Source organism: Anastrepha obliqua, chromosome 3 (genome assembly GCF_027943255.1).
Source record: "Anastrepha obliqua isolate idAnaObli1 chromosome 3, idAnaObli1_1.0, whole genome shotgun sequence".
Classification (NCBI taxonomy): Eukaryota; Metazoa; Arthropoda; class Insecta; order Diptera; family Tephritidae; genus Anastrepha; species Anastrepha obliqua.
Window position 1 is genome coordinate 135568226 of NC_072894.1, and position 24894 is coordinate 135593119.

At 38.3% G+C, this 24894-nt stretch overlaps 1 protein-coding gene across 3 annotated transcripts; it reads left to right on the plus strand.

Annotated features, from left to right (window-relative positions):
• On the plus strand, positions 1 to 24596 carry LOC129240562 (uncharacterized). Of its 3 annotated transcripts, none has more exons than XM_054876461.1 (11): positions 1 to 267; positions 5051 to 5430; positions 9626 to 10653; positions 10716 to 11067; positions 11163 to 11874; positions 11936 to 12385; positions 12486 to 13047; positions 13284 to 14180; positions 14249 to 14425; positions 22639 to 22732; positions 22825 to 24596. In XM_054876461.1, the coding sequence occupies exons 2-11, from the start codon at positions 5100 to 5102 to the stop codon at positions 23184 to 23186; spliced, it is 4965 nt and encodes a 1654-aa protein (XP_054732436.1). In that variant the 5' UTR covers positions 1 to 267; positions 5051 to 5099; the 3' UTR covers positions 23187 to 24596. The 3 variants fall into 3 exon arrangements, with proteins under 3 accessions (XP_054732436.1, XP_054732438.1, XP_054732437.1); XM_054876463.1 differs by lacking the exon at positions 1 to 267 and adding an exon at positions 363 to 426; XM_054876462.1 differs by lacking the exon at positions 1 to 267 and adding an exon at positions 4413 to 4941.
• Positions 24597 to 24894: the final 298 nt, after the last annotated feature.

Below are 24894 nucleotides of genomic sequence, written 5' to 3' on the forward strand. Positions count from 1 at the left end.
AATGCAATGCAAAACAGAAAACAAAAAAACACGAAATTCTAATTTAGAACATCAAACTTTAAGCGCGGATGATTTAAATTAAATTAATCAATTTTATTAAGTAGAAATGTGAAAATGTGGTGAAAGAATGTGTAGAAATATGTAAGTAAACTCAAGTGCGTTTTAAGTGCGGGCAAATTGCGTTAGAGTGAAGGCAGAGATAAGCAAAAAATCATTTAGGGCCTCGCCAGATTGACGACCTAATTGGATAATTAGGTGCTTGAAAATGTAAGTTGACAATAATTGTAAAAGTTTTAAAATGGTTGAAAATAAGTACAATGCAGTTTATTGTTTTTAAAAAGACCGTTTGGGTTATGTAAAACTTGGCAGTGATTTTGTAGGACAACTGCATTGTTATTGATTTTTCACATCAAGAACTACATACGGGTAAATTAGGGGGAAATATCAGTGTATATACTCGCATGCACTTGCAAAAATGTACATACACAATATATATATTATATTTGTGTAAAAAGGTGTGTAAAACAACAAATCACTGTGTTACACAATCTATTTTTAGTTACAATCACAACTCGCGGCAAATCGCCCCACAAAATCAATGTTAACCAGCCATCAAAGTCGATTAGCGTTTGCACTGAAAATAGTCAAAGGATTCATGTGAACACATCAAACACTCACGGGCAAACATACACACTATTTTATAGGAAGAGGTAAACAAATGTATATTTAGATGGGCTCGGCATAGTCACACAAACATACACTTTCCATACTATAAATTTTACTAGCTTTGTGTGGGAATCGATGGCTGTGTTTGTGTGTTAGCCGTGAACTTGTGCATTGTTCGTTGCTTTTAGCAATGTTCTTTTCCGCTTCCGTTCAGTGCCATTAACCGCCTTACAAATGTACAAGAAATTTTGTATGCGTGTGAGTGCATATGTGTTTACATATTTCTTAAGCGCGAATTGTCATAATTGGGTCAATAATTTGATTGATGGTGATTTTTTCCATTTGTATGTAACGACAAATAGGAGTTTTTAAAGCAGTTTGAAGGGAAATGGATTTTGATTTTAGATGAGCATAAACTGAATAATAAATAAAATATTTGATGTGATGGAATATGAATAATTGATAAAATTGTTTATTGTAAATAAATTTTCTAAAAAACAGAAAACTTAGCGCGAATGTAGTATAAAAGAGATGGAAATATTTGCTTTGGTTAGTAAATAGTAAAAATAGAAAGGGGTTTATTAAAAAATACTTTTGTTTTAACTGAAGCTAGAATTTTGATTAATACGAAAGAATAATAGTAATAGTAAGAGAAGTAATAATAATAGTAGTAATAATAACAAATTTTGTCACCAATAGCTTTTATATTGTATATCATCGAAATTATCTTAAAACCCAACCCATAAACAATAAACAGTAAATGAAGCGCTAAATATAATTAAATAATACCTCTTCGGAATCTTACTACTGCAATGTCTGTTGGAAAAAAAATTCAACTTTTAATTTTGATATGGATTCTTTGTTTGAACCAATGCAAAACCGGAAACGATAAACTTCCATGTTTGTTGCAGCCATGCCCGCATCAACGCACGTTATTTTTATAATTTTGGCCACTCTACACCATCTCTAGCGTTTTGGCCATTAAATCCACGCGTGACTATATACTATTTCTTACGCGTCTTATCATAATTTTAAGGGCCGACGCGTGCCTACCAACGATTATTTACAGAAACTGCCATCGCTCATTTCATACACCATTCACATTTGTATCTGCTCTTTTTTTGTAAATCTATTCCTATTTCTCATATTTTCTTATGGGCACCGTAACCTACTTAAAAATTATCATTTGTATACATATGCATTAGGGTGTTCTCTTAAATTGTCTTGTGAAAAAATCGATGTCTTTTGAAAAAAAGTTAGGTTAGTTTTAATAAATGTATGAATATTATTTTTTTTACACTTAAAAAACTTGTTTTCTAGCAGAGGTTGCCTTCCAGTAGGCAAAAGTTCTTACGACAGTCGACTCTACGTTACCGGAACGATCTGGCTTTATACACGGCCAATGACTGTTACCCCAACAGCATTCCTCTAACGTTTATGTTGTTACAACAACAACAGTAGGCAGACAGTAGTAGACCTGTAGTTCTGCTATAAAAAAATATTTTCATAGAAACCATATTCCATTTGGAGGCGGCTTAAACTGCGGGATTTTCCATAAATTAAAGGAGAAGCTTGACGTTAATACATTTCAGGCATATGTATGTTATATACATATAGGTATATATATATATATTGTATATATATGCCAGCTTATTGTTTTTTTATGTAACGGCTTTTCATTCTGTTACAAAAAAAATATTGAAAAAAATACTTTATAGAAAAAGTGCCTTCTAATCCTGATTCATCCTCGGTAGGAAGAGAAAACTCCAATACCCATTCTAAGATGGATGCAATTTGGTTTATCGTTATTTAATATTACTAATTCAGACGTATCACAAACAGGCCGACCACCCTAATGAACTTATATCATATGTCTAAACATTTCGCTCATGATTTTTTTAATGCCAAATTTTGTGCACCTTTTGCACTGCACGCCTTTCTTTTTTAATTAATTTAATGTTTTACGTGGCGTTCTTGCCCTCAAATTTATTATTATTTTTTCGGTAGAATTCAAAATGCTTTAAGCTGCTTTTGTTTTCACTGATAATTTTTGTTATTGTTATTCCTGACCTGGTTCTGCTATTTGTTCTGCTTTGAATATTGTGTTACTTTGAAAAGTTTGTAAATTTATATGTATTTACGTATTAGCAAATATTCGTCCATAGTAAATATTTACACATGTCTGTGCGCACTCGCATAGAAAGGGGTTTTCAATAAGGACACCACATAATTTTTACAGAGTTTAATCGGAGAATATTCCCTCGTTTCAAATTATTCAAAGACTAAACTTTTGGAGTTGGTTTGGTATTGTAAAGCGTAGGTCGAAATTTGTATGCAGAATGGTATGCCAAGAAGAGCTTTTGTGACACCGACAGACAGTCTGTTCATTCATTAATATACAATCTGTCAAAAAAATACCGGGAAATGGTCAATAAAACACAAAATATTTATTAGCCATGCATATTTATTGTATTGGCTTCAAAGTAGTCCCTTTTGAAATAATAGACTGTCCCACTTATGCCAGAAATATGAATGTCTACAAATAAAAATGTTGGGAAAATAAAGTTAAAAAGTTGATTGCTCTTTGAAAATTAGACGATTTGGTTTCTGATAATAAAAATGAATTGTGGTTTTCTTCTACGCATGGTATTCTGGGTTTAGGTATCGTATAACATAGAATATCCAAAGGAGAATAAAGGCAGCCCATTAGCTCAAAGTTGGAAAGTTTGCACATTAATGCTCGGGCATAAGATGAACGATATGCATGTAGTTATGCCAACGAATCATCTAATAATCTAATCGTCAAAGTATTTTTCAAACTTATGTATTTTCCAGAATTACTATAACTTTCTCGAATTCTCTTTTCTCTTCTATGAACTGAAAACGAACACCTTGATGTAGTAATTCGAGTTTTAAAAACAGAAAGGAATCAGTCGGTGCCATATCAATTCAATACGGTGGTTGTTCGCTGATATTTGTGAAGTTCTTGTTCACAATTATAGCCTTATGAGATGGTGCGTTATCGTGGTGCAAAGTCCATGAGTTTTTCCACACATCTGGCCTTTTTCGACGAACTCGCGATTGCAAATGTCGCATATTGAAATGAAACTCTTAAATGATCGAATTCCGGTACTTATTTGACAGAATATACATACATATGTGGCATTACTTCGGAAGGCATATTTCGGGGTTCGGAATGGTACTAAAATTTTAAAACTGCAATTAAAGATCAAACTTATAAGTGCATAGATCTGGAAATCAGGACAGGTATCAAAATTATCTAAAATTAATATCTGCAACTAAAGAAGCAAAGTGTATGTTCATAGATCAGAAATGGGACAACTACAAAACTCTATTACCAAATCAGAAGCATTCATTATAAAAAGGGATAAAGCCTTCATGATCTCATACATTCCATTCCTAATTCTTCTTCTATCTACCTACATATGCGTATAGTGGCTGACCCTGTATGAGAAGCAATTAATAGCTTCTTAATTTCTTAAAAAAAAATTATGATAATTTACAAATTGACGTCAAAAATAACAATTCTATAAAAGAAGTAAGACCAAAAAGAGTGTAGATATTCATTCAATCAAATGGTCAGTATAATATTTACATACATACGTACTTTCAATTCTCTTTGCATTGGACTTAGCGTGGCCTGTTTAATCAAGCGGCTGAGTGGGTGGTTCGTGACCACTTGACCAGTTGGCTAGTTTCTATGTATGTATGTTGAAATGCAGCGCCTAAGCGGCCACTTCGCCGTACTACACTTGATTTGATGACATTCGCTCCATTTGCTGGTGTATGGGAGTGTGCGCTTGAGACGTCGTCACCAGTCGATGCCTACTGTAAAGCAAATACGATATGTAAATGCGATGCGCGTCAAGTGTCAGCATTTGAAGATTTACCAACGACGCGTTCAGTCATTTCCGTCTTCCAGGCGGATAACTAGCGAACTACATACGGCTAACCGGACAGTGTCAGTTAGAATATAATAATCGCCTACCTCTCACAGTTGTGCAGTGAAGCGGTGTAATCCAACAGCAGCACTGACAAATTGCTAGTCGTATGTGAGATTGTTATTGCTTTAATAAATTATGGATGGAGTGTTTGTGTGACCATAAACGCATATGAGACGCGCCCGTATGACACAATGACTGTAAGCAAGCGTTGCCATTACGGTATGAAGTCACTTGCGGCTCGCTGGGCGTTGGATGCGTGCATAAATTAGTAAAGAATTCAAAATTAAAAGAAAAAATAGTTTTAATAAGTGTAAGTGCGCAACGCAACTTTAAGCTTTAAAAATGAGTGTTTTTATAAATGATTTTTTTTTCAACTATATTTTTAATATCAAGTATTTTTTTCTTTTGTAATTCTACAGCGCTCGGTAAAGTTCTACTTTTTAACTGAATCGCCGAAGACCACTAAAAATGGTGAAAATTCTGCAAGCCTATAACTTTGCCAAGCAGCACACGTACGCTCTAAATGGTGACATACTTTCCGCCTCACTGATCGATTCCAGTCGAATTGCTGTTAGTAGCGCTGAGCAATTTATTGAAATCTATGATATCGGCGGCAAGCAGCGGCGTAATGAATTGAATGGCATCGATTTGAATGCCATTACCACGGCAAGTGAGTATGCCGCAGCTGAGGCAGCAGCGATGGCGGCTGCGGCACAAGCTGCAGCAGATGAGCGGCTGCCCACGAAATACACGCTCGCAACGGTGGGAGAAGTGGTGCACCTGATTTACTGCGAAGCAGGTGAGTTAAAAGGATTATAAGAAAAGTTGAAAGAGCTTAAATTTCTTATTTGAATTAATTTTGAATACAACTGAGCTATTCACAGGGACTTCGTAAGTGCCGTATTGTTGTGTGTCATAAATTTTGAACGGCTAAAACTAGGCTTTTTTCCTAAGCAACGACAGGTGGGCATTCCCACTATTTAGGACTGGTAGCGGCAGGCTAATCACCTAACCTGTCAGAAATCAAAATAGATTAACGAAACCAACGCAAGACTGTCGAGGCCCTATGCTCCCGAGAGGAGTGAACAAGGAAAAAGAGATTTATATATATACTAGCTGACCCGGCGAACTTTGTTCCGCCCTAGAAGCAATAAAAAAGCAGATTAAGTTAATTGTTTTATTAATCAAGTATTTCAATGAAGCTTTAATAGATTGCACTCTTCAGTTAAGCACCTTGTGATACACGACATTTTTTGTTTTATTATCAGGTGCAAGAACAAACAACGCAGATGGTTTTCCGACCCGTGAACATGCCACATATAATTACCATGTGAGAAACATTGATTTTCTAGATTCAGATCACAAACTTTCAAGGATTGTCCTTGTGATTTGTTAATGGTCATGGCGAATGCAAGACGGATCGGAAATTGAAGGCTTTTAAAACTCAAACGGAAGATCGTTTGGGATCATTGGAATCCTCGGAATAAGAACTTCTTCACCTTCGAATTCTCCTTTGAGTATCGTCGCGTAAATCACATTGTTCATCAATTTATTTACCACTAAACGCGTACCGTTGCAAAGTTTTGGTGGGCTTATGTTTCGAAGCATGATTACTACGGAGCCAACTTTTATTCGTAAATTCTGCGGTGGTAAGCCAGGCACATCCAAGGAGTTTAAAAATTCAATTGGATAGTTGGTGGCTTCGTTTTCATTTATTACATCATTATTTGAATGAATGCATTGTTCCAATGATATCATTTTGAATTATGTAGCTTAGGTCATCTATATCTTTATTCTTAGCCGCTAAAATTGCTCACTCACTCAACCATTCATTATTTTTGTAGTTATTAATGATGTTTGGGAATACTTTATTGATAAGTTCGTCTTTCGATGAGACAAAGTTACAGAAATTCTGAGGAAATGAAATGAATCCGCTCGATTCGTCGACAGGTACTCGACCATTACCGATAGTCAGTAATTGCTCAGAGAAATCTTTAGTAGATGTATCATTAAGTAATGTAACTCTCATGTTTGTTGTCAGCTGAAGTTTCTTCACATAGCGCCATAGATTCGATGATTTGAAGCAAGCGTTTATTTCGTCAGCAGCCGTTGATCTTGGAAATACTGTTATTATCATCAAATTATTATTATTATTATCAAATTTCTACTTACCCATAGACCAAATTACATTTAGCTGTCATTTGCGTTTTGTTATTCCATATCAGATGCGTTTTTGTTATACCACATTGTATAGTGACTTCACGGAAACGCGTTCGAATGGGATAAAAAGTATCCTATGTCCGTCTCCTGGTTCTAAGCTACCTCTCCACCAGTTTTCAGCCAAATCGGTTCAGCCGTTCTCGAGTTATAAATTGTGCAACTAACATGACTTTCTTTTATATATATAGATATAAATTTAGGGGGTTTTCAAGGTACCGTACGAGTCATCTCCTGCATTTTCACATACTTAAAAAATAGTTGGTTGTGGCTTCGATTCTCTAAACATTTATTGAACTGTTAAAACCTTAGAACATACTACAATACGACACCTTGCGAATTATCGAAATGAATTTGAAAGCGTTGATGCTTGTAAACTTAAATCGGTTTAAGTAAAAAGTAATTTTTAAAAAATTTCCCCTGCGGCTTCAGTAAAATGTTCAATAAATATTTTTTTAATGAGGGTTTTTTAAAAGTGACACTAGATGTCAGTAGTGAATAATTCCTAGACGGTACTTTTTTTATATCATCTTTGACATTTGACAAGTAGACGGAGGCAAGTAGGATTTTTTTTGTCCCACAGACGAGTAAATTCAGCCTGGACAACAATATCCGGTAACGGACTGAAGCTAATTGAGTTCGCCGGGGCTGGAAACATGGTAGTGTACAGCACCACATTCCAGCACAAAAAATACACCAAGCTACGTGACTGACTGCTGATCGAAAAACGCGAAACCAGATCGATTGTGTTTCGATAGATTGAAGGCACGCTTTTGATGTTTTAGATGTACGTACGATCCGAGGACCTAACATTTGCCTCTGTGCAGCAAAAAATGTATATCTAACTACGCAAAGAAAGTTCGACATCGTTAGCTGCAATTACATCAGATAGACAGAAAATGCGCCACTCGACTCCCATTCCTGCTCTCAGAGAGTACTGCCCAACAACCCAGCATGCACGAGGAATATAGCACCATTCCTCGTTCTTTACGTACCGTCACCGAAGAAAAAATTGGATTTCGGCGAGTCCGAAAAAACAATTGGTACGACGAGGAATACGCAATTTTGTTCTGAGTGTTGTTTTTCAAAATTTCATTCGTTTCTTGGTTTTCACAGAAACTTTATTAGTGGGATGGCCCAACAGAAAACAGTTCAAATATGTTAAATAAAATGTTCTTAGCGGCCAAATTGGTGTAGAAATGTAGGAAATTATTCTTATTCTCCCAGGAACTTCGTTTGCAGCAAGTTGATTGTTTTATGGACTATGTGGCATATCGCACCGTTTTGTTGAATGTGGCCGTCGATATTCATAGCTTAAAAAAGCAGCTTTCTTGACATATCTCGTCTTGTCGTAAACGCCGTTCAATAGACACATTTTTACCTTCGTCCATACTTTCCCTTACAGCCCTTATGCCGAGTCACTCGATTAACTTTTTTATACCGAGCTCTGTTGGACGATAACCATAACCACCGAAAATTGTCATAATTTTGCTAAATGTAGATTCACAGCTTCTCCATTTTCGTAAATGATTTTAATTATTTGTATACAGTTCTTAAACAAAATCGAATTAATTTTAGTAAATTATAGATTTCCTACTTAATATTACTTATTATTACTATTAAATCAAAATACCATTTAAAAATAAACTCGAAAGCCTTTGTATATGCTTCAAATCCACATTAAGAGGTTATTATAATTTTTTCCGTTCCTACCCAAGTCGTTCCTTTAACTTGGAACCAACTTTCAAAGGAACGTTCAGACTATCCTCATTTACATAGAATGCCGAATGTTATTTGAATCTCAGCAGAGCTACCGAAGATGTAAAAGGCTGGAATTAAGCTATAGAGCTTACGATGCTTTAACCAACCAGCGCACAGTGCGGCCGATTCCCGAAAAGCTGGCCAAAACTAAAAAAATTAAGTAATTGATTAAAAATTTCTTACTCGGGGGTTGTCGGGGTCGCTGATTACGAATTTGATCTTAAAATTTTGAAAATCCACCCCCTTCCACCCCTATTGGCCACCCCCTCACGTGAAATAGCGTATATTCAAGAACATAATCAAGATGCATGTAACACAAAAAATAGCATAAAAGCCAAGGTAGCAAGTGGTAGCAGCTGAATCTTGTTTTATTCAGTAACCATTACTTTTTTGAGTAACCTTTAATAGGTTTCAAAGCAGCATATGACGGCGTTGTATTACTATACAGTTTGAAAACTCAAATTTTATAAAAAAAATTGCAAAAAATGTATCTACGTATTGCTGCAGCTAAAAATTTTGTGTCGGGGTATTGATATGTACTAAAGATTTCTCGTATTTTACTAACCTTCCGAAGATGATTCCATTTGGTTTTGTTCAATTTACTCCATTACAAAATCTTTCAAATGTGTACAACTTTCACTATTCATCGACAGTAATACGATGCTCAAACGAAGGCCACGTTGCGACTGAAAATACAGAGGATACTTAGGGTACAGGACGTTGCTATGAACGGTTTTCACTACTCAAGGCATTACTGTAGCCAACCCAAAGACAAAAAAACTCTATCTAGAAACCTTTTTTTCGACTTTTGGCCAGCTTTTTGGGAATCGGCCGCACTGTGCAGCGGGCTCTAGAAACAAGGGCAGAGGCACTAAGTTCCATATCAACGTTTAGCTTTTTAATATAACTAGAAAGGAAAGGAACTTTTCTTAAGCAAACGACTTCAGAATCATAGACTTACACATAGATGGATTATAATATATCAATTTGTATGTCCTTCCCTCTCTTCTCTGCAGGCAAATATCTACTCACACTGGAGAAGGAAACTCTTGGAAGTCCAGTACAAACTGGCACCACCGGTATCAGTTGCACCAGTAGCAGTAACAATACGGCTATTTGTCCGGAGGATGACACTAAAATGTTTGTGCGGATCTATGCAAATTTTTGGAAATTTCCCGAATCAAAACTCATCGATCTACCCATAACTATACGTATCGCCTCCATGACCACGCCTAAGGCGCCACTGGTGGAGAGCATCGACGTGATTGAGTTGCCTTTGCGTAGTCCACCCGATCTCATACAATGCTGCCAGACATCCGGCAACATTATCGTGAGCAGCAGGGAGCGCATCTACCTATACGAGTACACACAGTGCATACATGAAACCACACAGCCACGATTCTCATATATTGACTTCCTACCTTTTAAATTCTTTGTGAATCTAAATTTTGTGCCACTGCGCTTGTGTCTCGCTGAAAATGTCATTGCTGCAATGAATAATCGCTACTGTGTTGCATTTAAAGTGGTCGACGTGGTGAGTAGTAGTGCAGCTGGTGGCGCGCATTGCAGTCCGTTAGATAATGATTACGGTGGCGGCGGCTGCGGTGGTGGTGGTGGTGGGTTAGACGATGTCGCCGACGTGGATGTCGACGAGGCCATTTCGAGTTCTGAATCAAGTCTAATGAGCAAAGTAAGTGCGGGTCCCTCGAGTCATAATAGCTTTGAAACAGATTCTTTGGAAACCACCTCAAGTGGGCGTCCGTTGGGTGTGGCTGGGTTTCCAGGACGCACACCAATCGATTTCAATGTTGCACGCATTGTGAACTCGGCTTGTGGACGTGAGTTCGAAGTAGATTTAAAGTCACAGTGGGAGTTGGGTGAGGCCATAAGTGTTGGTGGCGGCGGTGGTATTGGGCCGACATCGATCGGTAGTATCGGCGGTGGTGTTTGTGTTGGAGATACACAGGAGATTATTATTATGCCGGCACGCGCCAACGACATAAAAATTAAGCTGGTTAATGAAGCGAAAGCTATGAATGTACAGGTGAGTGCAGATGCTCAGCAGCTCGTTTGTGTATATGTAATCATGTCTGTCTTCGCCTGCAGCGTGTTGCCACCCATGGCAACATGGCATACGCTTACAACGAGGACACCAGTGTCCAGTATGATGTGCGCAAGCTGCTGCAAATTTGCATGAAGTCTTCGGAGCCCAATGGGCGAATTGTAGACATTTTGCGTTGCATGGATTTGAAAGCGATTTATCAACGCCATCCACATGAAGACGGCTTGGAGGACTCCGAATATGATATGGGCAATCAGCAGGTGCCGGGCGCTGTGACCACTACCAAGCACGCCAATCGACGCACACTCAAATCTGGACAACACCAGAGTTGCGTGGGTTATGCATTACTAGTGGCAAGCAGCGTGGATGGGTATCTGTATCAGTTTTGTGCGCAAGGTAGTTGGAAGCAGAAAATAACCGTTGCTTGCAAATTGAATTTCGTCAAACAAGAACTTTTGATTATTGATTACTTAACAATTCTCTCCTTGTAGGCAAATGGTATAGTGAGAACGAGAAGCCCATTGCCATTTATTCATTCACAGCACCGGTTTTGAAGGTGCACATCAACGATTATGTCATCTATGCAATAACCACAGAGTCGGTGGAGACTCACACTTCGCGCATTGGCCATAAACTTTACCACAATCGCTTCGAATATCCCACATTGGGTGGACTTTTCCCCGAGGAATCCAGCCCCGATGTGAATTCGGCTATTGCTGTAGTCGGTCTTTGCGCTTTTATGCATGTCCAATACGTGTGTGTGAATCGAAATAATTTAGTGCTAATTAGCAATAGCGCATTAGCTAACAATAGCAATGATGTCAGCAAAAGACGTAATGGGGGCATCGGCAGTGGCAGTGCTGGTGGACGCAACATAGCGGCACGTATTCTGGCCGAAACTAAAGTAAAGAATTTGTTACGCAGTAGCAGCAACAATGCTGCTCAACAAACTTTGCTCAACGAATGGACGCTTTACAATTTGGAGGTGCCACCGGTGGAGCATGTAATTGAGGATTTGGAGGCAATCGCAGAATCATATCGTGCGGCTAGTAGTACGAATTTTTACGATTTGATGGAAGAGGCGCATGTCATGTTGCGCCTGAGTTTGTCGCTGCAGTGCGAACAGTTGACCGAAGAGCGCGAACAACAGCTGCGCAGCAAATTCGTAGATAATTGCCGAAAGTTAGCTGATTTCTCGATACGGTAACGTTTCTTGTATGCGAATTAATTTTGGAATTTAATCAACTAGCAGTGCAATTTACAGTTCACGTAAAAAGGAGGTGTACCTGCAGGCCACAGGCTTTTACAAAATGTGCAACCTACAACTAGCCGACATCTACAGTAACTACATCAACTGCTATGTGCAGCCTGCATGCGGAGAGCAACAGCAACTGCCGTTTGTTAATTGCAGCAATTCGCCAGTAATCGATGAGATGCAGCTGGTCGGTTTAATTTATACTGTGAAAATGTTTCTGCTTGGTTTAGGCACCGATCGCCTACTTGCCGCCTTCCTCAATCAGCTAGTGAAGCCGTTTTTCACGCCAAATCGTGTCATCGACCAAGGCTTCCTGCAAGTGCCTTTGTCATTAGAGTTTCTAAATATGTTTATTAAATATTCGCCAAGCGACATACCGCAAATCATGTTGAACTCACCAGTGGTGGCAGATGCGATCAGTGGAGAATTGGTCAATTACCTAAAATATCTGGATAAACTGTAAGTAGGCATACTTAAGTGCCATCATGTACCATTCTCACAGTTCTGTATAAAAAGTTCATCAGCAAGTTTTCACATTTTTTTCTTTCTTTAAAAAAAGGAATCCGGATGAGAATCTCCTTCTCGCTGTAACCGCTTGCCGCATGTCCAACTATCTGCTCGCCCAAGAAGTGGTAGCACGTTTGAGCCGCCGCGAATTGGCTGTTGCTCTTATTAAACACAAGAATGTGCTCTTTGATGATGGCACCGTACTCTTCCAACGACGCGGTTCGCAGCACTACGATTCACTTAAATTCCGTAGCGGCTCCATTGCTACGGCTGCCAACGGACAACACCACAAATCGACAACTGCACAATTTACGCGTCGCCAACAAAAGCGTAAACCGTCATTCGGTCTAGCGCAAAGTGCAAGCCCTTTACTCGCTCCCACGCACACTGCGCATGGTGTCATTTCGTTCTCGGATTTTACTGAAACCATTTTGCTAGCCACGGAGAATACCGATTTGATTGAGGCTATCAGTGATGTATTTATACACGCTCTGTGTATTGAACACAGTATTACCTTGGATATCATTTTGCAATTGTTCCTCAACTATATCGCCGCACATATCGGTCATAAGGGTTATCAGACATCGCAAAAGGTGTTTGTGATTGTTTTGCAGGTGAGTGAACTTGAGACTAAGTAAACAATTGAAAAGAAAAGTATTCTCCCAACAAACAAAAAACACCCTTTATAAGTCTCTTATCATTGCTGTGCTATTGTTCAAGAAGTGCTCATTTGGCAGTGTCTTTGCAAGCCAGCTTTTCTAAAAAATAATTTTTATTCTCTATACAATTTTTTTTTTATACTTTTGTACCCATCAGTTTAGATTTAGCATTCATATTTTTGTATTTCCAGGTCTATTACTACGATTACTTTGATGTCAACCCAATGCACAACCCCCATGATGTTCCCTCACAGACACCCCCCAACATAGAGGGCGGCGATGAATACGATGAATCTTCCTCGAAGGCGCCTTCACTAAACAGTGAACGGGATAACGAATCAATAGCTAATTCACTGCCCGACTCGAATTCCGGCGCCAGCTCGTCAATGGACGACCGCAGCTATTCCCATCCCACGAATCGCAATCGCATTGTTTACGATCAGTTGCATGATCAAAATTCTCCATATAAACGTAATATTACAATTTCACCAATTCAATTAGACAGCAATGAACCACAGACGCCGACACAAGGTATAAGTGATACCGAGACAAACCTAAAAGGACTCAAAATACTCTTTCGCATGTATATGGGCCGGCTAAAAGCGCTAAGTGATCTCATAACTGATCTCCAATCAGCTGATGTTGAGCAACAGCCTATTAATGAAGATTTTGTGAGTTTACGCATGGAATGCATTAAGTTTATGATACGCCATTTGCAAGATCTGCGCTCACAACAACATCAGCAACATCAACAAAATCCTTTGCTGCGTCACAATGGCGGTACTCAGTATTATTATGCAAAATCGGCAAGTAGCAGCGTCGTGCAGCCGCCGGCAGTGGTGGATGAGCGTAAAATCGTGTACGTGCCATTTATACCGGATTACAAATTGAATGGCGAAGAGTTTGAGCGTCATATAAAATTATACCTGCGACCGATTCCATGCTTGCTAGATCGGCCGCAATACCTAAATCGTTTGCCACCATTTCGACGTGACGACTTCAGTTTTCCTAATCGAGATGAAGGCGAGTGTGAGGTGCGGTTCTTGGGTTGGCATAATGAGTTGCTCACGCTGACACTGAAAATACAGGTTGATGAAAGCAAATTCTTATGCATTGCAATAAGTTGTAAAAAATAAAATATTTTTGTTGCTTCCAGTCGCTCTTGGCGTCAACGAAAATTGATCGTGAGATTATTGAAGAGTTTATTGCATTCATACAGAAAACACCGGATTTGATTGGCATCGATAGCTTCTTGGTGATTGTTTTGCCAAAACCTCTAGCCATCAATTATATGTTGAATTTCTGTCCCGAATACATGTGGCAGTATGGCAAGGTAAGGTTAAAAAGTGTGCAATGCCTTTAAAAAACATTTACGTTATAATAAAGTTTATATATGTAAAGCGTTTTTCAGTAAGAGCGCTTCAACTTTTTTTTTGAATAAAACACAAACGGTTTGACTTTTTTAACTAAGTTTTTTTTTATTATCGAGTTTAAGTATGAAATTCTATTTTTTTTGCATGACCACCGCGTGCACGTTTTTCGAAGTCCAATCGTTGAACCTAATTGAAAATTCTTCACTATTTTGTGAAGATATTTAAATTGTTTAAAAAAAACTTTATAAGGGTAGAAGCGCGAACTAAAATGAATAATGCCTGTAACGCCGCGTAATTAAAAAAGGAACACCGCACTCGTCCGATTAACAATTCAAAAGTGGAGTTTATTACACATGTACTGTCCTTATATTAGGCCTAAAACTAAGATACGAGAAATATCGGAAATGGAAGAACAGTATGTGGAGAGTTGGAGAGAGTTTGCAGTTAAGTAAATAGAAATAGGAAGAACGGAAAGTAGGTATAGCTGTAGAAATAGAGTCAATGCTCGGAAGTAAATAGAAACAGGTAAAGAAATAGCGACAGCGAGAAACAGTAAAGTATACTACATACCTACTTATAAATAAACAATATAAAATAACTTAATATTAAGCTTTAATACAATTTCAATTTTTAAACAATATAAAATAACTTAATTTTAAGCTTTAATACAATTTCAATTTTTAAATTCAATATTATTTAATTTATTCTATTCTAATTTACGTTACATTATTATATTATACTAGTTTGCCAGAATCTGGCTTAACACCGGCCACCTTGAAGGAATCCAACAGCCTTCAATTCTTGTTTTCCACCGGCAGCACGGCGAGTTTGTGAATAGGGCGTCGTACTTCACCCGACCTAGTGGTGATGTCTGCGACTCGAATTTTGCCGTCCGCTCCGGGAATGGTTGCGGTTACTCGACCGAGCACCCAATGCTGCGGTGGTACGTTGTCTTCGTGGACGACGACGAGTTGGCCTGGTTGGACGTTGGGCTGCGGGTGCACCCATTTGTTGCGCTGCTGAAGCTCCAGAAGGTAGCTCTTCGACCACGCGCGCCAAAATTGTTGCTTGAGAGAGCAAACAAGCTGCCATCTCTCTAAGCAGCGGCTGAGGTTGACGGGTACCTTCTCCGGTGGCAAAGCTCGCAAGGGGCAACCGATTAGTAGATGCGCCGGCGTTAGCGCCTCGCCGTCGTTGGGGTCGTTGCTGAGTGGTGCGAGCGGTCGGGAATTCAGGACCGCTTCTACTTCGACGAGAAGCGTTGCGCTTTCTTCGGCGGTTAACAGCGCGTTGCCTACGGCGCGCACCAGCAGATGTTTGGCCGACTTCACTGCTGCTTCCCACAGGCCGCCGAAGTGGGGTGCCCTCGGAGGTATGAAGGCGAAGATGAATCCTTCGTCGGCGGTGTATTGGAGAATCTCCTCTTTCTGTGCCAGAAAGGCTTCCCGGAGCTCCCTCAGCTTCCTCTCTGCTCCCACGAAGTTCGTCGCGTTGTCGCAGTATATTTTGGCTGGCATCCCTCGGCGCCCAATGAACCTTTTGAGAGCGAAAATAAATTTATTAGCAGTTAAATCAGTTACAAGCTCTAGATGAACTGCCTTTGAAGCGAAACACACGAAAATGGCAATATACATTTTCACGGGAGGGCGACCGCGAATTTTTAAGGTTATGTGAATGGGCCCGCAGTAATCTACCCCACATATTGTGAAAGGCCGTTGGGCGCGTAATCGATCGGCGGGTAGATTGCCTATGATCTGACCTTGTAATTTTGGCTTATAACGAAAACAGTGAATACATTCTCTTACAGTTCGACTACAGGCTTCTCGAGCATTTACCAGCCATATTTTTTCTCGCAGAAGCGCTACCAATGCCTTTGGACCGGCATGGTGATTACGAAAATGTAGGAACCGGATGTATGCTTTCACAAAGTGCGAGTCTTTGCGTAATAGCAAAGGGAACTTATCATCATAGGGGATTGGCGCGTTTAATAAACGGCCACCTACTGGAATCAATTTAAACGATAATGATGATTCCGAGTGTTCATGCAGAAATGGAGTTAATTTCTGCAAACTTGAGGGAAGTACGTTATTTTGCGATAATTTATTTATTTCATCGCTAAATTCAAAATGTTGAATTATTTCGACAATTTTAAGGAAACTCAATTGTAATTCCCTTGCCGTGGGTATCATTTCAGATTCTGCTTTTCGCTCTCGTATTTTTCGAAGCCATCTGAGTATATAAGCGAAAATCCGAAACACTTTTCTGTGAGATGAGAACCTGTCAATTATTTCGAGAAGTGGATTTGTTGTGGCATTGATTGCGGTTAACGTAATTGCGTTCTTCTTCTTCTCGAGTGCTTCTTGTTCTGGAGAGAGACTGAAGTTGACATTTTTTGGCCATGTAGCAGGGTCTTCTAGGAGGAACTGTGAACCACTAAACCATATTGAATTGCCCAATTCGTCCACGTTACAACCCCGAGACACTTGATCCGCTGGATTTTGTTTTGTGGGCACATGACGCCACGACACATTCTGGGTCCACTCTTGGATCTCGGACACTCTATTTGCGACGAAAGTTTGCAACGACGATGGATGCGTTTTAATCCAATGCAGAACTATTTCGGAGTCTGTCCAGAAAATTGTTTGTTCTATTGGTCGACTCAACATTGGTGAAATTCTTGACCATAATTTGGCAAGAAGATGGGCTGCCGAGAGCTCTAAACGCGGAAGAGATTTAGTCTTCAGCGGAGCTACTCTAGACTTTGAAGTAAGCAGCGTGCATTTCGTACCACTAGCGGATTGGCTACGTATATATACGCAGCAGCCATACGCTCTTATTGAAGCGTCGGAAAAGCCATGAATTTGGCAGCTGGCACTCGACTCTGTATTTACATACCGAGGAATGCTAATTGATGGAAGCTGCAACTAATTGGCTTTAAAGTTTTGCCAGCTAGTGTCAAGCCGCAATGGAATCGACTCATCCCAGTCTAGCTTTTGAATCCAAAGCTCTTGTAATAAGATTTTAGCTTTGGTAACTAGCGGGGCTAACAAACCAAAAGGGTCAAAGAGGCGAGCGGAAACTGATAAAATATTACGTTTAGTTGCTCGCAGCTCGCTAAAATTATCTTCCAGAATGAAGCGAAAAATGTCATCTTTCGGCTGCCAGTGGATTCCCAGCGTTTTGGTGGAGTCGGTATCGCTGAGCTGCAATAATTTTTGGAGACTCTCACTATTCGATGAGCTTGTATGATTGGAAAACCACTTTGCTAATTTCAGGCCTGCCGATTCTAAAATTATATTTACTTCCTGTTGTATCTGGGTGAGGCTTTCTATACTGTCGGATCCTGTTAATAGGTCGTCGACGTAAAAGTCATTCCGAATGACTTTGGAACCGAGTGGATATTTGGCTTTATTTTTGTCGCTTAGCATTTGCAGACACCGTGTGGCGAGAAATGGTGCAGGCGCTGTGCCGTATGTTACGATGTTTAATCGAAAAATTTTCAAATGCTCCGATGGATCCTGTCTCCACACTATGAGCTGGAAGTTCCTGTCGTCTTCGTGCACCAATATTTGACGATACATCTTCGTGATGTCGGCAGTTATGGCATTTTTGTGCAATCGGAAGCGAAGGAGGGTCGAAAAAACCTCCTCTTGAACGATCGGTCCGACCATCAAGGTGTCATTCAACGCGACTTGTGTTGATGTGCGACTCGAAGCATCAAAAACTACGCGCAACTTGGTAGTTGTGCTCTGCGGTCTTAACACACACTGGTGCGGAATGAAATAGTGCGGCTCACTCGGGAGTCGATTATTTGTTGGACTCATATGCCCCAAATCGAGATACTCTTGCATGAAGTCCAGGTACATTTTACGAAGTACTGGATCTTTCAGCGTCCTTCTCTCCAGCGCCTGAAACCGCCGAGCTGCGGTTTCATACGAATGACCGAGTAATTTACGGTCGGTTTTGAAAGGCAGTCTGACTTGAAGCCTTCCACATGGTAAAACCTGTGTGGTTTTCGAAAAAAATTCCTCACATTTTGCCTGCTCTGGAGTCAGTCGTGTGGAATTTATTTGTGCAGGTATTTCTTCCAATTCCCAGAATTTTCGGATTGTAGTATCAATGCTAGCAACGCTTTCTTCAAATTGACATAATGTGCTACTTACTTGGGCACTGGAGCTATTATTTATGGCATACTTGCCTGAAATTATCCAGCCTAACACAGTTTTTTGCAGCGTTGGCTGCCTTGGGCTGGTTCTGATCTGACCCACCGATAACAGATCAAAGAATATTTCAGCTCCTAAAAGTATGTCAATTTTCTGACATTTGTAGAAACTTGGGTCAGCTAGTTCAATATTTTGTGGGATTTTCCAGCCATTTGTGTTTACAGTCCGATCTGGATGATTGACTGATATCGAACGCATTACCCAAAAGTCCGCCGAAAATTCAAAATTGTTGATCCTCGATTTTATATAAGTTTTAAGCTTGCCTTGGACCTTTTTATTTGAATTGCCAATTCCAACTATATTTAGAGCGAATATTTCTTTACGGATTCGCAATTTCTGCATAAGCTCTTCGGTCATAAAGTTTACTTGAGAACCGGAGTCAAGTAGAGCTCGCGCTTGCACGTAAACACCGGAGCTGGCCTTTACATTAACTACGGCTGTAGCTAACATGACTCGGTCAGGCAGGCTGCTAATATGCATGGCCTGTGACGTCGAAGGTTGCGGCTCGGTCTCAAAGGAGATCGGATATTGATGCAACATGGTGTGATGCGAACGGTTGCATACACCACAGCGATTTGCTTTGCACTTTGAGACCGTATGTCCCTTGCGCAAGCAATTTATGGACAGGGAAATCGATTTTGCTAATTCAAATCTTTTAAGTGCAGTAAGCGCTTGGAATTTTGGACAAGCTGTCAAATAATGGTCCTTGGAACCACAGTGAAGGCAAGTTGGCAGTTTGGAATTCGTCGCGATAAATGTTGTCTTTGAGGGTCGCAGTTGTTGATTTTTTGTTTTCTGCCGCGTATCTTCATTATTTGGCCTTTGTTGGGATGAGGAAGCTTCTTCAGCTGATAAATGCTGGTATCTCTTGTTTAGCATAGCTTCACACTCAACCCAAAGCGGCAGCTTATCATAGTCAAGTTGCTCCTCCCACTTTGACCGAGTAGTGGGATCAACCTTCGACATGACTATGTGAATCAACATCGCATTTGAAATAAGTTTATCGTCACCCAGCGATAAAAGGGAGTCATATACTGCAGACACTGTATCAATCATTGATCGCAAAGACGTCGCAGAAGGCCTTTGGATTTTTGACAAATCAAAAAGTTTAGACACTGTATTAAAAAATATCAGGCATTTATTGTCATAAACCTTTCTCAAACTTGCCAACGCCTTTGGATAATTTTCTTCCGACATTTGGAAGGACTTCACTGTGCCTAAGGCTTCACCGGATAGACATGATACTAAATGATTAAATTTTTCAATATCCGGGATTGTGGGATCATTGTGCACGAAACTCTCAAACACACTCATAAAGTTTTTAAACTCGGAATATTCTCCTTTGAACGTACATAGGTAACGACATTTTTGTTAGTCGCGAGCTGTGAGGTGCAGTAAAAGATGTTTCGGCAATTGACGATTTATTTCTCGCCAGAATGGACTTTATAATGGATTTTGTTTCTACAATTAAGTCCTCTAACTCTCCACGGGCAATGTCTTCTTCGTCGATTTCCTCAATTTTCGACTGACATTTCATGAGTTTTTCGCTGTGGGAGTTCAATATGTCGAGTCGGCACTCCAATTCGATTGGATCTAGCGACATGGTCTTTTCAAGGAGACCAGTTTTTATGCGCACTATGCTGGTTTTTGCAACAGTTCTCTGGCGCTTTAAAGACTTTAAGTCAATCATCTCCTTACTTGGAGAGAGACTTGAAATAGCCGACTTTGGTTTACTCATGTTTTGAGATTAAAATTCGCTGCTTTAGCCTGTGGCTTTTGTAAAATGAAAACGGTTCTGGAAGTTTGTCAGCACGAAAACGAAAACGAAAGCGATAAATACTGAAATATATTATATAATAGCTGAAACTTGACCAGAACCAACGAAAACGAGACGAAAATAAGCAGCGAACAATTGAGTCTTTGCTCAAACAAAATTTGTATTGTCGAAAAAAAAAAAATTTTTTGAATATTACAGCTCGACCACTCTTTTGCATAAATCGGCCGAAATTCCAGCAATTTCGCGTTCAATATTGGCTCTGAGCTCAGAGATCGTCGCCGGCTTGTTACTGTAGACCAATAACTTCACATAACCCCAAAGAAAATAGTCTAGAGGCGTCAAATCACACGAGCGCGGCGGCAATTCGACCGGTCCATTTCTGGAAATAATGCGCTCATCGAACTTACTCTTCAACAAATCAATTGTAGCGTGTGCTGTGTGGCTTGTGGCCCCGTCCTGTTGAAACCACATGTCGTCTAAGTCCATACCATTCAATTGCGGCCAAAAATAATCGTTTATCATGTCGCGGTATCGATTTCCATTCACAGTAACGTGGCGATCGTTCTCGTCAACGAAAAAATATGGGCCAATTACGCCGCCGGCATGTAAACCGCACCAAAAAGTGATTTTTTCGGGATGCAACGGTGCCTCATGAATCACGTGTGGATTGCTTTCTGCCCAGTAACGCATATTTTGCTTGTTGACAAAGCCATTGAGCCAAAAGTGAGCTTCATCACTGAAGATGATTTTTTGGAAAATTTATAAATTTTCATAAAAAATTTGCACGATTTGCAATCGTTGCTCAAGTGTGTAGCGTTCCATGATGAAATGCATACTAATGAAGTTTACAAATGACAAGCGAAAAATAAAAAATATTGCGTCGTTCGCCCTCCCTATCGGAAAAAAGTTGAAGCGCACCTATTGAAAAACGCTATATATATACATATATATAATTGGCGCGTACACCCTTTTTTGTGTGTTTGGCCCAGCTCCTCCTCCTATTTGTGGCGTGCGTCTTGAAGTTGTTCCAGAAATGGAGGGACCTACAGTTTCAAGCTGACTTCGAACGGCAGATATTTGTATGAGGAGCTTTTTTCGTGGCAGAAATACACTCGGAGGTTTGCCATTGCCTGCCGAGGGGCGACAGCTATTGAAACATGTTTTTCATAATTTTGGTGTTTCACCGAGATTCGAACCATAAAGTTCACAAGAAACTAATATGAGTAGGAAGCTGTGCCTTATTGGTCTGATTAAAAGAATTACTTTTTATACCCGCGCTCCTAAGTATAAGGCATAGATATAGATCTCGAGATAGATATACCCATATACATACATATATACCAAAATGTAAAAATAATGATAGTTTCTCCGTTCGTGCGCACCATAGCTCGAGCAAAAATTAATAATATATATTGAATTGAAACTTGGTTCTTGGTTTAATGGAATTGAAAATGGGCGAAATCGATCAATAAGAAATAGATGTTTGAAATAGATTTTTTATTCAAAAACAAAAACTAATTTATTTTCTAGGTGACCGAAATTTAACCAAAAGCACTTTGCATTGGGCTTCATGTTTGTTGTATAGAACTGTACGAAGTTTAAGGTATTTCCAGAATAAATTTCTGTGCTCTGTGAAGATTATTTTCATCATTGAATTTTGTGCTAAATTTCCTAAAGACAATTTTTCGAAAACAATTTCATTTTTACTTTGGAAAAAGTGTGCGAAAATAATTAATTTTTTTATTTTAGTTAATTTTTAAATTTTACCTCATTAATGAAAAAATATACATAAATACAAAATAGTATAAAAAACAAAATAATAAAAAAATAAAAAAAAAATTAAAAAGAACATAAATAATAATAAAAAAAAACATTATAATAAAAACAAAATATGTAATAAAAAAATCAATAAAAATTATTTTGGTAGAATTAAAAATTATAATTAATTTTTTTTACCAAATCATGCCCGTTAAAAAATGAAATAATAGTGGTTACTATGCCGATTTTTGATACACCATGCTATCAATAAGTTCATAAAATTCAAATATATTTTTCTAATAAAGATGAAATAATAGTGGCTACTACACCGTTTTTTTTTTCATTTTGTTATACAATTTCAGCAATAAGCTCCTAAAATTCTAATTTATTTAATATTTTTCTGTGGTAATTTCAGTCGAACGGATTTACGCCCAAGCACTGGGAGTCGCTCTTGAAGAAAATCTTAAGCAAACAAGAATTGATGACTAATTGGAAAGTCCATATCACAGGTAAAAGGAACAGCGTACTTAGTAAACAAAAAAAAAAAAACACAAGACTACTAATTTCACCTCTTAATAACTAAAATAACTAACTTTTCCAGAAATCCTTAACAACCTGGTTGCTGAGCTGTCATTCGAGGAGCTACTGCAATGCTTTCCCAGTGAAGCTATCAAACATCATAAGACCGAAGCATTCCTAAAAGAATTTAATGATAATCGCATCAATTACATCAATGAAAAATTGACGTTCGAAGAGTTACAAAAGACTCTACATTCAAGCAACAACGAAACCGTGCTAGCACGCGATCATCTGCCAATGGACAACATCGATGAAAATAATGTTTTCGAACTCACATTGCGTAAAGCTGTTTCAAAACAGCGTAGCATCGCTTTGCGTTCGATGATTGAATCCACAGGCACACAACTATTTGATGCTACCAGCAACCCAATGTATAATCTTTGAGATAACCGTTGCACTTAGATAAGGAAACACCAACTGGGCACCCAAAAGAAAAATCCTACCATTCGGTAGTGTCTAAGTTGTGGCGTAATGCGTAGAATAGTTATTATAAAATCACACATAAATAATCACTGAGAGTATATTTGTTGCGCATACAACACTTAGGTGCTTGAAATCATTCTAATTTTTCATTGATATGTTTTACGCTAAGAATGCAACTTATTTACATACATACATATACATATAATATATATATACTTCTGGTATACCTGCATCATTACGAGATATACATATATTAGGCGAGCGGTAAACTCCATATGTTATTTACTTATTGGTAAGATTAGAAAGTAGAGCGCACTTATACTAATATGTATTTATGTATATTTATTGATTAGTTATCTTGGATTCATTGTAAAAAGGCACAAAATATTTTAAGCATACATTTTTTGCGCCTATGATCTATTTAGCATTAAATATTAGTATACGCAGGGAAAAGCAATTGAAGCGTGCAAATGTTTTGGCTTTTTTTTCAAAACTCGAGCTCTATTCTTAAAAAGAAGTGAGCGTGCTTTTTATGGCATAATTTTGCATTTTCTATAAAAATCCTTAGGATGAATTCAGGCTTACATAAAAATAAGCGTATATTAATTTTTTATGCCACACACTTTGTGCTGTTGTATTTTTTACTCATTTACACTGCTCGACAAACTTCGATACATTGAAATTTTACTTTGTGCATAAATTTAGAGGAATCCAGTTTTTTTTTTAATAATCTGAAAAATAAATTCTGTAAACGTCGTATTTGCTTCCAGCAGGATTTGTTGATATTTTAAATACTCATAAAAACACAAAGATGTGATGCTTATTGATATTATTGCAACAAAATATTGTCTATTGTTTGATTTAGTCACTTTGCGATTATGGCATATGTAAGCATTTTTTAAGCTTAAGTGTAATTTTAATTGTATTGCATTTATATGTTTAGCTAATTTTTGTATCATTAAACAGTATTTGACAAGTATTGGTGTTGTATATCAAATTTACTTTCTAAACACATTTTTTACTGAACTTAATAATATTTATTATTCCAAACTAATGTGTATTTTTAAAAATCATATACATACTTGTGTCTTTATACAAATTAATACATACATATTATGTAATATACACCCAGCTTTTACATTCTCTATGATACGCTCTACATCTTTAAGCCAGATTATTAATTTTTCGCGCACTTGCGAAAATAGAAATACATTACCTTTAGACGCATAAAAATACACTTACATTCTTCAACTAGCATTGAATATTCGTAAAAGTCAAAAATGAAATTTTAAATAAAAGTTTGTTAAAATTACATACGCACTTTCATATCTAAAAATGTGTGCAGGCTATGCATCAAAATGCTTAAATATGTATATAATCGTACATATTCGTATACATACATATATATTAAGTTAAAAATTTAGTGCGTACAAACATTTCAATGTTTTTCTCCAAATAAAGTGATATTTTAAATCAAAATTAAATATGTAATTTACAGAAATCTATCGCTATAAACCGTATATAGGGATTCTATAGAAATGGAAATGAATAGAATTATAATGTATAAGCATTACTCCTTTCAATAGTATGTAGTGTTTTTGGCAACATACAAATTATAGACATTTTAATTAAAGGCCGAAACTGCTATCATTCCCCTTTTTATTGTTTA